Source organism: Rhagoletis pomonella, unplaced genomic scaffold (genome assembly GCF_013731165.1).
Source record: "Rhagoletis pomonella isolate Grant_MI unplaced genomic scaffold, Rhpom_1.0 Rhpom_scaffold_00008, whole genome shotgun sequence".
NCBI lineage: Eukaryota > Metazoa > Arthropoda > Insecta > Diptera > Tephritidae > Rhagoletis > Rhagoletis pomonella.
Window position 1 is genome coordinate 41,555,491 of NW_023458562.1, and position 18,467 is coordinate 41,573,957.

Here is an 18,467-nt window from a genome sequence, read left to right on the forward strand (position 1 = left end):
CGGAGGATGCATTATGAACTGCCGGCTAAAATAGCTCCGACGAGGCATGGTCGCCGAAAGAAATTTCGACTCTGTCGTCGTGCTTCGTCGGATTGGACAGTGACCTCACGGTTGACTAAAGCTTATTCACACCAGAGGTGAAGTTGCAGGTCTTCAGATGCTCCTCCCACTTCATCCGCTTATGTACGTTCACTAGTTGCCGAATCTCCGCGTTGAGATACCTGATAAATTAGGTTTAAGTAAAGCCATGTTGAGTTAAATCAGGTCTGACATACTTTATAGTTTGTTAAAATTCTCAACAATGTCGTTTTTAGGATGTCCGGTGGGGAAACACTTTGTGGTGTGCCTCTACTTCTTGAAAAATCATCTGTTTCTCGATTTCAGAAGACGTTTTATTGAACTTTGTTACAAGACTTATTTTCTTTGTGGCCGTATCGTTCACAAAATTTGTTTTCTCTATTGCTTCAGCGCGAATATAATTTTCGTTGTGTATCCAGCGACTGGGGTCAAATTTAAAAAGAACGTTTGTAACCGTCTGCGTTTGATGCGTCAACACACAATGTCTTAAAATACTTTAAATTGTACGTAGTTTAATGCATGATAAAAAACTAGCAAGGTAAACCGTTCTCTCAATTCGTCGGCCATGATTTTTTTTTGAAGTTTGCCAACATTTTAAAATCATATAAAACTGAGAGTAAAAAAAGGAATTGTTCAAAGTTGTTGTTTTAGATTGAAAATGAAAATGTATGTGTGAGTTTGTGTGTAAAATTTTAAAATTAAATTGCTTGCAAACGTCAAGAATTTGAAAAATTGCTCTCAGCGGTTCTACCTTCTTATTTTTTTTATCATGGTTTAATGTATTTAGTTTTTAAAAAGCAAAAAACACAAAACGGTAACGAAAACCTCAAAGCCTATGCCAAGTTGAATAAGGAATAAAAGCGAATGGGTCTGTTAGGAAACGAGGACAAATCGAAGTATCACCTGTCATCATACAAACAGTCAGCGCATTCCCGCCTTGGCATCCACGACACTGTTGACAGGTTTAAATTCGAGAAAGTTGTTTTTTTTATATTTTTTTTTGTCGAGGGTATTGCGAATTTTTTTCATATAAAAATAGATTTTGAAAGAAAATGCGCAACACCTTCCACAAAAAAAAAAAAATCTTAAAAATCAACGGTAACTTTTAGCGACTTGAAACTTATTAGACTAGAATTGAATGAGCTACAAAACTGTATACCCGAAAATGTTCTAAATATTCTGATTAAAAATTTGGATATTTGATGACAATTTTTTTAAGTGTAATTGTTTTTTTTTTTGTGATTGAAAATTATTAAAAATAAATAAATAAACATAAGTTGCAAACACGCCATTGAGGAACAAAAAGCGACTTAAACCAGACCATTGCATCTTTTAACACTAGAGTACACGCGCGGCCTACTATAGTAGACCACGCTAACACTTTTGTTGATAACTTGACAGCTTTGTATGTTAGAGCGGTGTGGTTCCAGGAAAGCCGTCTGCTTTAAATTTGTCTACGGGTGAGTATTACGCTTGACTGTAGGGTTGCCAGATTTTTAATGCGCGAAATCAGTACTTTAGACTTTTTCATGCTAAAAAAATCAGTACTTTTCAGTACACTTTAATTCAAAGCAAAATTGTGAATATAAATTACAGATAATACTCTAAAACGCTAGAGTACTTGTTTTCAACAATATTTTAGTATAAAAATAAAATATAGTTCATAAAAACAAAAATGCCATTCATTTTAACATGAGTGTACACATAATTGTATACAGGAGCCAATAAATTATTTCATATATATTACATTTTTGAATAGCAATAATGAGATTACTTCCATTTTCAGTATAATATTCAGTAAAATTTTAATTGGAAGGCAGTTTCCCTCTTTGCGCCAGGAAACAAACTTTATACTTAACCCTTTCTTGCATTTGTACAATATATTGTACATTTAATTTTTTATAACATTGGAAGCGTGCTACTAAAAATCTTATTAATATTTTTGAAAACAAATTAAACTTTATAAAGTTGTGGAATGTCCCGAATTTAATTTAAAAAATGGACCATTTTATAAAATTCCAGTGACACGCAACGTGTGACAATTTACTGTACAAAAAATACGTGAAAGTCAAGTAAAATCGCTAATAAATGCACATAGTATGGAAATATAAAAGGCATTTCATCATATAAAAATGCTAAAATTAAACTATCATGATTTAAAATATTTTTTCCGAGTGGTCAAAAAAATGTACAATATATTGTACATTTGCACTGAAAGGCTGTAAGTGTCTTGTACAATATATTGTACAAACGTCCACAATGGTTGCAGTTGAACAGGCAATTAGGGTGGTTTTTGAAGAGCTTGAGCGCTGTTGTTGCAGTATAGGGTAGATTTTTGATTTCTTGATCTACTGAAGCAGAAAAACCGGGAGGGTTTTTTAAAACGGGTCATTTGAATTTTATATTGTAATTGTATCTGAAAATTTTCAAAATTTCTTTATATAATTCTCTTCCCATGTAGAAAATTTACAATTTTTTAATGCAAATCTTAACTAAAGGTACTTAAAAAAGATATAAAAGATTCAATCCAACATATCTGCAGTAAAATCAATTATTTTGTATATAAATAAGTTTATTTTCAATGGAATAAAAGTTTTATTCCGTCAAATTTAGTGAAATATTTATTGAGTTTTTTTGAGTGCTTTTACTCCTTTGCGGACTTCTGTACAATATATTGCATAAATTTGAGGTAGCCCTAAAGCTACTGTAATGTTACCTACCCACTTGTATACTACCCTACAAGAATTGTGTGATGGAAACTAACACATTCTCATTTATCTTACTAACACATTTGCAAATTTTGCGTTGGTTAAAAAGAGACCAATATATAAGGCCATAAGTTGGAGGAAGACGGAAGATCATATGTACACAAATGTTTACATCAGATTTTTCACACTGCCCTTTAGAATGTGATAGAAACTTGTAGGTAGCCAGTGACAGAAATCTCTATCAGCCTTGCCAGTCAAATGATTTGTCAAATGATGGTCACTGTTCTTGCAGGGTAATTATTTATTTAAGTTTATATGTCATTTTTAGATATAAGATACACTAAACACTCTGTACCGAAGAAGCAGCCATTTTAGCCTTCTTCTTCCGGTGACAGCGAAAACAAAGAGGCGTGCCAGAAATATAGTAAGGAAATAAATCGAAGAATATAAAAAGGAATCTTTTGTAATTTTAAAGACTGCGTTACACTACCCAAAACAACTTTTGAATATTTTTTCTTTACTTTTGGTATTAGGAGGTTCATGAACCTTGTAATTAAGAGGAAAAATTTTTATATTCATCAGAGACGGATTTGACCGGAAAGGGTTAAGATCCTCTCAGTTGCTACGTTTGAGTGTGGTATTGGAAAAAAAACAAAGGTACATATTTTTTCACACTGTACCACTTTACCATTTAAGTACTTTATCTATATTTCATCATCGAAAGACTAGGAATTCGGTGAAAATAGAATCTAACTCTATGTCTTGCACGCAAAACTCTTTCACAAGTAAATTGAGAAAAAAATAATTATAAAGCTGAACTTACATGAGGCGTTTTTCTAGGCGATTCAACATTGCTCAAGAAAAATCGCTTGTGTAAATGATGATTCAAAAATTGCTTGCCTCAAAGTAGACAGCAAGTCAACTTTTGCAGGCGATTATCGCCTGTCAAAAAATTGTCTCATCTAAACGCAGCTTAAGTTATAGGCAAAAACCATTCGAGTATTCAAATTTGCTGTTACCAAACTGCAAGATATTTTCGAGATAACTAACAACACTCGACAAAAAACGTCAGCCTTCTTTTTAAATAATTTAAGCGTCATATTATCGCAACTGGTACGTAACGACCCGGCGATATGCCCATCAAATTTGATATTTTTGTTGTATTAATTTCTTGGGCATATCAAACATTGTTGGAAACATGTCAACTATAATAAAATTATTTTCTTCTTACTTTTTACAGTACAGTTTAGGGAGTTCCAACGTTATGTAAAAACCTTAGGAAAATCCTAAAGTATTTTGTTTGAATTAAAAATTCAGTACAAATCAGGACATTAGCGTACTGATGGAAGAAATGAATATAATCAGTACAAGAGTTGAAAAATCAGTACTGCACTGATAAAATCAGTACTTCTGGCAACCGTAGCTTGACTTCCACGCGTACGCACTTTTTCGTGGATTGACGCGAAATTCGCGGGCCTACCATAGTAGTCCGCGCATGTATTGATGTACTGAACCTGTAATTTGGCATGAACCAAAAAGACAAGATCACGCGGGCAGGAGAGTAGCCCGTTAGAATTGCATTTAGGAAAAAAGTTGAACGATTTTGACATTAGCCGTTTGTTTACATTTCTTCGTTGTTTACAATTTGATGGTGGCTTTTTACTGCAATTTTCTTCATTTTCGCTTGTGACAACGTGTGTACACATAAGATAAAGAATAATTTAACACAACGGCACGATTTATAGAAGAATTTGCATAATAAAAATGATTTTTCATGCGTTCAACAATTTCGCGGTTTTCTCCGTTCTCTTCGTTGTTTACTTCTTACAACAAAGATGGCGTCGAGATTTCGGCAGCTAGAAAATAACTTTTTTCGTCCTTTCCTTCCCGCGTGATCTTGTGTCTTTCGTTCATGGTAATTTGGTTACTATGCATATGCGGTGCATCAGGGTTCTTAGAAACTGTCGCCGATGGTTACTTAAAAAATTTTTCGATTTGATGAACATTACTGCAATCAACGCTCTCATGATCAACCAAATGAATGTGAATAATGAAAAAATTTTAACGGGTAACTTTTTACATGAGTAGTCCCTTGATTTATTGAAACCAACTTTGAATCGCCGTACATCCATTGAAACACTTCTCTAACAACTAAAATTTTAAATAAGGACGCATCTCAAGAAGTACAGCACGATGTACATAATACCAAATTTTTATTTGTCGGTTCATCTACATATTGTACCAGAGCTTCTATGTCCATCCAAAAAAACGGGGTGCAAGACTTGTGGGCACTCAATGTTACGTTGTTGTTTACGCTTTCCTTGCAACATTTTTTCTTCTTCCATTCTTGCTCACGTTTTGGCATTTCTCTCTCGCAATTGCACCAGTGTGACGTCACACAAAAGTTATTCTCAAAAATCCTCTCTGATCGGCGCAATCTTGTATTCTATCATTCTTGCTCTACTGTTAAGGTTTTTAGGGGTCCTACATATAAAAAAACTTTACTAATATAAAATTGTTAAATAACCAATTGGGTATTATTATTGGTAGTGTCCTGAAGAGAAACGAAGTTTCCCGATCGAAAATTATTGATTTTTAAGAGTTCTATACAATTTCTACGAAAACTAGTATTTTTTTTCATATGAAATACATGGACAACATGGAGCGCTTTGAGCGAGCTCTTAATATTTCTTGATTTCTGTGTGGTAAAGGTTTTATAGATATAGAACAAACCTAGGGGGTGAGAACATTAAAATTCCCGCTTTGCTTTTTTACATGCATTTTTGGACAACCCTAGTGTACATACGTACAGCGCTTTAATGGAGGCCTTGCTAATTGGATAATTTTTTACTTTCTTCAATTTTCCAGGTTCATCCTGAGTTGGAATTGCCTGGCAACACCGAAGGAGTCATTCCGGTTGAAGAGGAGCCAATCGGCGAGATACATCCGTCAAAAGCCAAACAACAGTCCAATTTTTCAGAATCTGATGATGATTGCATGATTGTAGAGAAAGAGGAATCTTTGGTGCCATTTTCACCAATTGTGCCACTGTCGCAACCAAATATTACATTGAAGTCTTTAACGGACTTACAAACAGAGTCCAATCAGCCTGCATCGGCACGTCAGCTAACCAACTTCACTATTCAGAAGAGCGCTAATTCCAATCGGTTGCAAATAACGAATAATGGAACCACGGCCGAAGCGCCAACCTCGCTGTTTCAAAATTTACCGAATACCACTGAAGGGGATGTAATACCCCCAACGCAAATCCCAATAATACCAATGAAATTGCCCCTGAACACTCAATTTGTGCCGCTATCAGGCGCTGCTCCTTCACAACAAATAGTTCCAATGCTAGACGAACAGCCCGCCCCTATTTTGTGTGGTCTTCCACCTAACGCTGTTATCACAGGTGTAACACCGGCGCCACAAGAAGCGCCATACGCCACGACAATATTTATTTCCAGTCTGTCCTCAACGGCGTCAACTGTTACTGGCAGCACACAGCTTCATGATAAACAAGTTACAGCCATTACACAGCCTAGCACTACTGTTTCCTCTGCCTCCGTTTTCTCTCATAACATTGCGAATACTAACAGCACTGCTATAACCGGTACATTTGGCACAACGTCTAATGTCAGGTTCCTTACTCCGGATGTAAGAGTTACTGCTACCGCAGATTCTCCTGCCAGTGCTAATTCCTCCGCGTCTCCTACTTTGGCTACAATTTGCAATGTTAATCCCACCATATTTTCCAAACCAACGGCTCAGCAGCAAAGCAATGCATTACTTGAGCATTCGAGCGGTTTGTCAACTCAGTCGACCATTACATCAAATGATCACTCCGTCACAGAGCAGCAGCAATTACCGACGGATGATAAAAATTCTACGAACACATCAACGGTCGCTTGGAAACGATTTATGTTGGACGAAAACTCTAAGTCATCGACTATTGGCTCTACAACAATTACGAAAATGGCTGAAAAAGTCGAGTCTCCAACTAGAACTGGAGTAGTTACTAAACCGCTAATAACGCCATCGAGTCTTGAAGAAAGTGAATTTGAGCCAGTTGCCTCGATCGTTTTTAAGCCGGAAGCAGTGTTAACTTCTAAAGAGGCTAAAAATTCATATCCTCTAATGACAAACATTGTACCAACACATGGTACGCTTAATTTAACAACAAATACAGCATCGGAAACTACAACCACAATTACTTCCACCACAAAAGCTGCGAGCTCGAAAGCAGTACCGCTTGCATTATCACAGCCTATACCCCTTAGAAAGGTCACGTCTTCTGTATCAAAAACAGCCCCGACTGGAACAAAGTCCGAGGTTACTTCTCATAAATTGTCTCCAGTGAAAGAACCACCTAAACAGCGACATATCATGCCCAAAAAAAGTATTGCGAAATTTGCTCCGTTTTCGTATGGAACAAGTGCGAAGATAACCACAAATAATACTACTAAAATAAATTCCACAGATGCAATGTCAAAAACTCAAAATACAACGATCTCAATATCAAATAACTTTATCCAATCATTCGTTCAGCAGCTTAAAATTCCGTCACAACCGTTAAGGCCACTTACTGCACCATCTTTCGGAGCTCGCCTGTCGTTACCGTCTTCAACACATATCAGCTCAACGACAGCAACCACCTCTCAAGTGATAAATGCCAATAGCGTGTCCACACCTAAGCCGCTAATAAGTGTTAGGCCTGCAGTTCCAATACCACAACGTATGGGCACTGGAAATTCTGCAACGCAACGCCGTAGCGACTCTGCACTTTTGGGGCCTAGCATCGTTAATATGAAAGGAGGTGCCGTAATGACGACGAGAACGGTACCAGCACAATACACTGTTTCGCAAAACATCCCATCAACCACAAGTACAACTTTGATATCTCGTCCAGCTACAGCTACAATTGTGACGCCAAAGCCTAGAGCGACGGTTAACGCCAATACAACATTCAAATCGGGAGCATGTAAAGCAGACGAACAGTACGGTATATTTTGTTCTGGCTCAATCGATAGTTCGCCCAGATTTTGGGCAAAACGCGTAAAAAATTCTTACATTATTAAGGTCCCTGGCTTAAGCACTGTTGTGCATCGTACCGACTTGGAAAGCGTTAACACATATCTGAATCAGTGAGTAAAGTAGTCATACTTTTATGTCGTACTTAGATAAAATAGAGTACGTGAATGTTGGTGTAAAAAACTCATTTTCTGTTTTATTTTTAAAGGCACCTTATGAGGCAGAGCCCTGCTATGAAATCAAAGCTTCCGGTTAAGTGGATGTTTGTGCCATCAGATCAGTTGAATCTACCAATTAAAATGTTGACTTCTAATAGGGATGGCAGCACTGTAAGTATAAAAGAAAAAAGTGTGCAACTCTGTATGTAAATAATGAAATAGCCCACTAATTTAAATTTTTTTAGACTGAGAAATTTCTTGTGCGACGAGTAAAAGCGGCAGAAAATGATTCATCTGCAACGAAAGGTGTATCTTCAAGCCCTGTTTATAATTTTTTGAAGGACGTTGCGAAAGTTCCTGCTGCCACGCCGGACACAAAATGTACCGAACCAATTTTAATCGAAGACTAAATATAATAAATAAATAAAGGTCTCGTTTTGTATCGAAATATGTAGTTAACCAATATTTTATATGTATTTATATGGCTCTTCAATAAGAATATCTACTTTCGTTAATATCGAATGTAACCTTTTAACTTATTATTATAAATCCTAGGTTATGTGTTGTATATTCCGAAATAGTTGTAGTCGCCTTGTACTGTTAAGGTTTGTTAAACTTACTAAATTTTAAGGCACAGTGCTTTGTTAGTTATTCTTTTGTAATAATTTGTATGAGAAGCATTGATCCATGCGTATATGCCGTTTAAGCAGATATTTGTTTGCTTATTTACCTGCATATGAGTTTGCCGACATGGGTGTATAAGCAAAAAAGGAAGCGTAGCAAATAAAACACGAGTTATAAAAATTATCTGTAAAATAAAAGTAACATTTAATTCAACTTAAATTATCTTTTTTTATGCAATGTAAAGCATTTTGATTTTAATTTGATTGATTGGCGACCTTAGTAGCCTAGGCACGATTGAATCAGCTGTGTGCGTGACGTCATCTTGGTGCAATTGTTGGTTGTGAGCATACGAGAAAAACTAAATAACAATTTTAATATTTGTGAGTTAATATTTCTGCGTGGTTTTAAGCAATTATTGAGACATTACAAAGCAAAATGAAGTGCAGTGGCAAAGTGTAAGAAAAGCAAAGTGTAAGAAAGAAAAGTAAATAAAGTGTAATGGAAATGCACTTAAATATTCTACTACGTACTTGATTTACTCTTAGGTTAACATTATTATCATCGATAATAGTTAATCTTGAAGGGAATTCTTAACGCATAAACAGACGGCAGCGTTGATCCGGATCAGCTCAGGAATTAATTGGAGTTGATCCGGATTAAGTCCGAGTCAATGATGTGTTGAAAGTAAGTCGACCGTCCAACTTTAACTGTTAAGGCGGACTTCCATAGCATGCGTATCCGTATGCGTGCGTTTGACATTTACGCATAGAATTCAAAATGCATACAACTTTCTTACATTTTCATGCGTTGCTATGTAGGTTCTTTGTATTTGGCGCTGTAACCGCCCAAGCAATTTTGGTAGAGTTCAACAAAGCACGACAGTCGTTTCTCTTTTGTGCCAACTGACGCCAATTGGAAATGCCAAGTGAAGCCAAGTCCTTCTCCACCTGGTCTTTCCATCGCAGTGGAGGGCTCCCTCTTCCTCTGCTACCACCAGCGGGTTCCGAGTTGAATACTTTCAGAGCTGGAGCGTCGGTGTCCATGCGAACGACATGGCCAAGCCAGCGGGGCCGCTGTATTTTAATTCGCTGCACTATATCCATGTTGCTATATAGGTGCTGCCATAAAAATTTGTGTATTCAATTTTTCTGTCACACGCACGTATATGTACGTATACGCATGCTATGGAGATCCGCCTTTATTCCTTATAGACACAGAGTGACAAAGTGAAAAGCTAAGTCCAATTTTATGAAGTCGCCTTTTGATGAAGGAGGCAAGGAAAACTATAAACACATCTCCAAACCGGTCGAACTATATGTTGTATTTCTACCCGATTCTATTTAGCGAAAACCAAAAAAGAATTTTTCGAGATGCTGTCGAGTATTTTATTTACGTATTTATTACGGTCGTATGACCTACAGTACCGGACATATCATTTGCAACAAAATTCAAAATGATATTTATATGCCACTTATTTTTATTTATTTATTTTTAAGAATTTTAATATAAAATATACAGCCTCATTGCATAAGTTGTAAATTATGCTAAATTTACTGTCGTGCTGAAATAAGTAAACGATGAAAATCGTCGAAAATTATGCAGTGCTGCCAAGTTTTTTCCGTATTAATACACTGGTCGAGTGGAAATTTTAGGCAATGACGTGAAATTTTCAATACGATTTGACTCTCGAAAAACGACTTGCTTTCGGCAAGACTGATAGTTAGATCTATAACAGAAACCACAGAAATAAAAATTTGCAAAAATGCAAAATTTCATAAAAATTTCAAACTTATTCAGAATTTTTAGAAAATCTTCGAATATGCAAATTTCGTAGCCCGTTTAATTTTAGTTTAATAAAGTGTAAATTTCTAGTCACTAAAAATTGCAGTTGATTTTTTTGATTTGTTTTTTGTCGAGGGTACAGCGTGACGACGAATAACTGTTACCCCGGTTTTTTTAGAAATAAAAGGGTCCTTTATGGATTTTGCGACAAAAGTATTTTATTGTTAATTTTCCACAGATTTTACTTTAGTTGTATTAATTAGTTTTTAATATTTAATCTTTATTTACATTTGCCAGCAGTTTAAACTATGAGAGAAAAGTTTGTAATAAGAAATGCGAACACGAAATATATTTAAAGTTCTTATTACAAATTTTATTTTTCAATTAATTATTTTTTCATTTTTTCATTTGACTACAAAAAGAATCCACAGAAAAGATTTTATAAAAATTTAAATAAAAAAATAAATTTCTTAACAAGTAATGTCCTACATACTTCCCCCTCCAGAGACTGCTAATGTTGAAGTCTCGATCTAAAGCGTACATGACGTGGAATGCGACTTCCAAAATTGGGGTATACTGTATCAGGAACTGAACGAGGGTCTTCACAAATATCAGTGTTGAACATAAATGCTGGCTTGAGTCGATCGATTGATATTGATTTGGTGGAATCATTCATTTTGATGTTGAAAACTTTGTCATTTCTGCTCAGAACCAGATAAGGACCATCATATGGTGGTTGAAGAGATTTTTTAATAGAATCCTGACGCACGTATACGTGAGTACATGAAGCAAGATCTTTGTGGACGAAAACAGAACGATTTGATTTATGTTTAACTTCAATTGGACGCAACGAGTTCATTGAAGATTTCAGTTGCTTGACAAAGTCATCTGAAGGAGACAAATCACTAGTGTTATTAAAAAAATCACAAGGAAGCTTTAAAGAAGTTCCATAAACAAGTTCAGCAGGACTAGCGTTTACATCCTCACGTAAACTTGATCGATGACCAAGCAGCACAATTGGTAACACTTCCATCCAGCTATTAGTATTGTGGCACATCAAAGCAGTCTTCAGCGACCGATGCCACCGTTCAATCATGCCATTGGCGCAAGGATGATATGGCGTAGTGCGTATTCGTTGAGATCCAAGAAGCTGTGCAAGTTCTTTAAATAAATTTGACTCAAATTGACGACCCTGATCCGTCTTAATCCTGGAAGGAACTCCAAAACGAGATATCCATCCGTGAAATAAAGCGGCCGCTACTGAGCGTGCACTTGCGTCTACTATAGGAAACGCTTCTGGCCAGCGGGTGAATCGATCAATACAAGTTAAAATATACGAATACCCACGCGAGGAAGGCAATGGTCCGACTAGATCAATGTTAATGTGCGAGAAGCGTGAACTTGGAGAATGATAGCTACCTACAGCGCCGTGATTGTGTCGATAAATTTTTGAACAAGCTTTAGACCATATTTTAATGTCCCTTTTTAAATTTGGTCATACGAAACGTTGTAAAATCATTCGAGTTGTTGAATTTGCTCCTGGATGAGTCATATTGTGTACATTCTTCGAGTCCAGAGGTTGCTTAATGAAACTCTGGACTTCGTCCGTCAGTCAGATGCCTCCTGACGTGCCTAGGCGAGGGCTCCTCTGCAAGCAGCTGTGTGCTTGGGTGGCCACTTCTGTGGCTCCCGATCAGGAACTGCTTGCAGAGCATTATATTGTGCTCCTTTACAGGGAACATTTGCGCCTCGCCGTGCAGGTGGTGTTCAGGCGACATCAGGAGGCATCCTGTCGCTGTCCTGAGTGCAGTGTTCTGTACAGTCTGTAGCTTCGTCCACTGCGTCCTACTAGTCCCTGGTCTCGAGGGATATCGCTGGACCTTTTGTCTCAATAACATGTTCAACGCTATGAGGGACTGTTTTCTGATGCGACGATGGTCTAGTTAGCTCCGGATATCGAGATAAAAGTTTATGAAAAATCGTTGTACTAACAAGCGTCTTAACTGCTGGCAATTCATTTGCTGTGCGTAACTTACCAGCAGAACGTAGGCCTTATTCGGAATCTAGTAAACATCCTTCTTTTAAATCAACTAGTAGGCCAAAGTGTTTTAAAAAATCCGCGCCGATTATAGCGCTGTTAACATCAGCAATAATGAACTCCCAAGCAAACGAACGGCGTAGACTAAAAGTGGGAGCTATTAGTTGAGTGCGAAACGTGTTTATAGGTGTGCCAGTAGCAGCAAACAGCTTGTATTTTTCGGGCTTTTTGGATGATATTGCTGTTGACGGTAGTACTGACACATCTGCATCAGTGTCTATCAGGAAGTTTATGCGCGTGAGCTTATCGAAGATATGTAGGCGATTGATTGTAGAGTTCCGGTCACTAGTTTCATCCAGTGACCGGCCGGCGAGTTTCCCCGACGACGTTGCTTGAAGGTGCAGGGCTGTCGACAATTCCGAGCTTTAGGTCCAAATCGACGATGATAATAGCACCATTCTGATGTATTCGCAGCTGACTCAGCTTTGTAACGTCCACGAGAACTCGATCGACTCCTGTGTTGAAAGCGTTTTTTCTGAAGGTTACTTACTGCTATGCTCAAAGTTTAAATTTGTTGTTGAAGATCCATTAGTTCAGGAAAAGATTGTACAGCAGCCACTGCTGATTGAGGTGCTGATATAGCTTGGATTTTATCCGCCATAACTGCGAGTTTATCAAGAGCTTCGGAAGATGTTGCTAACACAGCTTGTGTTTGTGAAGGCAGTCGTTGAAGCCACATAGTACGTAGAAAGTCTTCACTGACACCACCATGAGAGAGACCACGCATCTCCCGTAGAAGACAACTGTGTTTCTTGTCCCCTGCGTCCAAATCGTTCAATAACTTCTGCATTCGTTTCTCCTCCGATATAGAGAAATGATCGACGAGACGTTGTTTCAACTGCGTATAAACATTCTGACGTCGAGCCAGAATAATGTCGCTCACCTGACTTAAAAGATCAGGCTCCAATTCAGGAAGAATAGTGAAATATTTCGTTTTCTCAGCCACGATTCCATGGTGTTCAAACTGTGCTTCGATCTGGGCAAACGAAACCAGCGGGTTTTCTCTCCAGAATTTCGGAACGCGAAGATGAACGGCATTCACGACGATGAAGCATTCACGACGTTTGAAGCGGCAGCAAATGTATTACCAACAGGCTGATTCCTGCGATGAGGTGGCATTATCTCTGGAGCGCGTATTTGGCATCGTGTGCTCGGTCATTCGGGGTCACCAATTGTAATAAGAAATGCGAACACGAAATATATTTAAAGTTCTTATTACAAATTTTATTTTTCAATTAATTATTTTTTCATTTGACTACAAAAAGTATCCACAGAAAACAAGTAACAAGTAATGTCCTACAAGTTCATTTGGCGGGCAAGTTTTTTTCAGGGTTTTTTTTCTTAGGCTTTGTATAAAAAAAAATTCAAAAAAATAAAAACCTGTATAAGGTTGGTCGAATGAATGGCCGTCCTAGTCACCAGGTACGAGTTTATTCGATTTTTGAGTATGAGGCCTTATGTTGGACAAAACGGGGAGAATAAGGGACTAAAAATTAAGAAAATTAGGCTCTGGTTACAGAAGATATGCCCCAGCGCAAACTCGGCAGATTTGTCGGCGCTCCTTGGGAGGAACACCGTGATGTTGTGCACCGGAGGGATATCGTCCCCTCTCTTCGTGCACATCCCGGGTCCCTTCCAGCCCTCAAGTGCTGGTGCCTTCTCAGCCAGCCAGGTTGCTGTTTTCTCGTCCCTGCAATCAACGAGAAGCATACCGGACCTGAAATACACCCCGCAGAAAACCAGCGGGTGCGACCAACCTTTGAATACCTCTTCCATGATGGCATCTTGGAGTCTGGTTAGAAAACCTTACTTGAGATTTTGAATAAATAACATGTAAACCCTTACAGTGCACCTTATCGTTCAGCTGGTGAACTGTATTTCTGTTCAGTTTATGAGGTAAACGTAAACGTGAATCGCTTTTTTGTAACTAAATAAATTAATATCTTTAACCGGGAACGATAAATTACACAATATCTATGACTGCTTAGTACAACTGTAATCGGCGTCGTATATTTTCGCGACCGCGTAAGACAATACGAGCATGGATCGGAAACTCGGCCTTTCCGACCATGATCAACAGCTTGTCCACAGCGCGGAGTGGAAGCTAGGTCTTTCCGCCCGCCGCACACAAAAGTAGACTGAAGACTAGGCCTCGCCAGCTACTAAACCTGCTATTTTATGCTGTTATTATTATTATTATTATTATTATTATTATTATAAATTACTACGAGCTTTCCGCCTGCCACACACTCAAAATAATGACTTCGGGAACATGGATCGGAAACTCGTTCTTTCCGACCATGCTGAACAGCTTGTCCACAGTGCGGAGCGGAAACTAGAGCTTTCCGCCTGCCACACATACAAAGTAATGACTTCGGGAACATGGATCGGAAACTCGTTCTTTCCGACCATGTTCAACAGCTTGTTCATAGCGCGGAGCGGAAACCAGACCTCGATCAACAGCCTGTCCGCAGCGCGGAGAGGAAGCTAGGTCTTTCCGCCCGCCGCACACAAAAGTAGACTGAAGACTAGGCCTCGCCAGCTACCAAACCTGCTATTTTATGCTGTTATTATTATTATTATTATTATTATTATAAATTACTACGTATCTAGATGTTCTATTCTCATTTGTCTGTAAGGAAACATTTTTCTGTAGACCAAATAAATAAATAATCCCAGACATCTGGAAGGTGGGGAGAGTGGTCCCACTGCTCAAACCAGGGAAACCCGCCAACATAGGAGATTCTTATCGTCCGATAACACTCCTTTCCCCGGTAGCGAAGACACTCGAGGCCTTGCTACTCCCGTATTTCACAAACCACTTGACCCCAGCGAAGCATCAGAATGGTTTCCGTAAAGTGCACAGTACAACAACAGCACTTAACGCCATAAACACTCAGATAACTCGTGGCCTTAACCGTAAACGTCCCTGTGAGAGAACGATTCTAGTAGCGTTGGACCTGTCAAAGGCTTTTGACACTGTCAGCCATTCCACGCTACTAGAAGATATAGAGGCTTCCTCTCTCCCACAGAGGCTCAAACGGTGGTCGGAAAATTATCTAAGTGGTCGACACTCGTCGGTAATGTTTAGAGACAAATCGAGCAAACTTAGAAAAATAAAACTGGGGGTTCCACAGGGTGGTGTCCTTTCCCCGCTACTGTTTAACTTTTACATTTCAAAGCTCCCTCAACCACCGGAGGGAGTCTCGATTGTCTCTTACGCCGACGATTGCTCGATCATGGCGACTGGGAATGGAATTGATGACCTGTGTTCGAAAATAAACGGATATCTCTCTGAACTTTCTCGCTTCTTCACTGCAAAGTGTCTAGCCCTCTCCCATACGAAATCCTTTGCGACCCTGATCACAACCTGGACGAAGGAGGTCAGGCTACCGCTAGGAATTCACGTCGATGACACACCAATTCCGACGGTGAATAATCCTAAAATACTCGGAGTAACATTCGAAGCCTGCCCTCCTTCTCTGCGCACGCAAACGCTATTGTCAATAAAGTACACAGCCGCAACAAGGTCCTCAAGTCGCTAGCCGGCAGTACTTGGGGCAAAGACAAAGAAACGTTGCTGGCAACATACAAGGCGATAGGCCGGCCGGTTTTAAACTACGCAGCACCAGTGTGGTCGCCGGGGACTAGTATGACGCAGTGGACAAAGCTACAGACGGTACAAAACACAGCACTTAGGACAGCGACAGGATGCCTCCTGATGTCACCAGAACACCACCTCCACGATGAGGCGAAAATGCTCCCAATTAGGGAGCACAACACGATGCTCTGCAAGCAGTTTCTGGACCCGTCAGCTCACAGAACGGCATTCACAGGGACGCAGTCTCGAATTATGTAGACTCAAGACCTGTGAATGCCGGTCTAGGCACACAAACACCGGGCATTGACGCGACGGAGTTCCACCTCCCTCGGGAGACCAGGACAACAATAGCCCAACTTCGCTCTGGCTACTGCAGCAGACTAAACTCCTACCTGAATATGCTAAATGCGGATGTGCCGAACGAATGTCCGAAACATCTCTTCGCATGCCCGGAAAACCCCACAACCCTAACGGCGACGTCCCTGTGGACCGACCCCATAGAGACTGCACGCTTCTTGGGGCTGCCGTTAGTGGAACTCGACGACAACGACTGAGATATCAGCCGATCTGGGCGGGGTTGTTGTAGCCGCTACAACAACAACAACATAATGACAATTGAACAATGATCCAACTACACAAGATCTGACAAGATGAAGCAAAAGAAAAAAGTACTTTTCTGGCTGACGTTTGTAATTTCGGCGCCATGTTATTTTCTGTGAAAAGTAAACAAAGAATATGAAGACGAAGCATAAAGAAAAACTGCAAGCAATGTTGTGCACATGTATGTGCTAACCAATTTATTATTTTTGTACGTGTTTTTGCATCCAATCACCGCGGCCTTCATTTTAATTACATTTGCACAAAAAATCACTGAAATAAACCACCGACAAAATACACATACAGAAAGAAGCAAAACAGAAATAGCTAACTTCAAAATTACGAACGTCACACACTTTTTTCTCAATTGCTATTACAAATGGCTGCTTCTCAACCGGTCAGATCTGTTCTAATTGGTTCATGCAATTGAACTGTGACAACACGCGAACAGGGCTGTCTGGGTCTCGATTCCAAAAAATACCGGTTGGAAACTATCGTGTAAGAAGTATCGTTATCGAATGGCAAAAATATCGATATGTTATCGTATCGTATCGAACTTCGTGTCTCTATTTAATAGGGCATTCGCACGTGGCGATTTTACAGGCAACAAAAGTTGAATACGTAGTTGAATGAGAAGTTGAAAGTGAAAAAGTTGCCATCCCTATTCAGACGAGGCGATTTTGGATTCAACACGAATCGTTATTTACATTATTGAAAATGAATTTAAATCGCACAATTTTATCAATTGGCGTAAATTTGGTAAGCCAAGCGTTGGTAGAAGTGCTTTTAGCGAAGCTGAAAGATAAAATAAGAGTAAAAAAGTAAAAAAGAAAAAAAAGTATGTATACAGAACAGTGTTGGTATTTTTGGTACAATTGTACTTGTTTGATACAATTTCATTTACAATATACTTTCCTACTACGCAGTACTTTTTAGTAAAATTTTGTAATGAATACTAAAAATATATAGCTCTGAAAATTTACAGTTCGCCTGTTCGTATTTACCTTTGTAAGTTTTGAAAATGGCTTCAACGAACCAGTATAACATAGCCTAGCCAAATTTTTAAAGAAACTTTTCGATACTAAGTTTTATTAAAACAAAATTTCAAAGTCAGCTTCATATAGAAACAAAGTCTTCGTTAGTTATAAGAAGAGATTTTTTTAAATATAATACCTTTACGGCACTCACATATTGACAAGGTTTTACTATTTATTTTATTATTCTTTAATTTTAATTATCTGTTTAGAAACTATAATGTATTCTTTAAGAAAAACTGTATAAACCCAAGATTAAATCTTTGCGAAACATCCAAAAACCAACATACTGTCGTAAAAATTTCGAGCTTTATTAATATTCTTTAGTTTTTAGCCCATTCAATTTTAGTATAATAAAGTGCAAGTTTAAAGTAGCTGGGACTTACCTTTGAACTTGGCAATTTTGTTTTGTCGACGATGTCAGCCATTTTCTTCCATACGAAGTGTGTTCGACGATTTTTTTATATGGAGGAAATTAGCAACACCTTCATCAAAGAAATCTTAAAAAACTTAGTTATATTAAAATTTAATGGGCTAAAAAACCACACACTCAAAATAAATCTAGGAAATCGAATTAAATAGATCGAAATTTTTACGAAAGTGTGTTGGTTTTTTTAATGTTGCACAAAGTTTGAACCTTGGATTTGTACGGCTTTTCTTAAAATATAAAGCGTATTTTTACAAAAAATAATTAAAATTGAATAATAATAAGATAAATGGTCAAATCTTGTCGTAAAGTTTTGATAAGCACTTGAA

General features: G+C 38.3%; 1 protein-coding gene across 3 annotated transcripts in view; it reads left to right on the forward strand.

Annotated features, from left to right (window-relative positions):
• Window positions 1–8,812, forward strand: part of LOC118744881 — a 106,353-nt gene extending 97,541 nt beyond the window's left edge. For all 3 annotated transcript variants that reach the window (XM_036478285.1, XM_036478286.1, XM_036478284.1), the window contains exons 7-9: window positions 5,655–7,930; window positions 8,026–8,146; window positions 8,221–8,812. In XM_036478285.1, coding sequence (XP_036334178.1) covers window positions 5,655–7,930; window positions 8,026–8,146; window positions 8,221–8,385 — 2,562 coding nt within the window. In that variant the 3' untranslated portion in view covers window positions 8,386–8,812. The remainder of the gene's footprint in view (window positions 1–5,654; window positions 7,931–8,025; window positions 8,147–8,220) is intronic.
• Window positions 8,813–18,467: the final 9,655 nt, after the last annotated feature.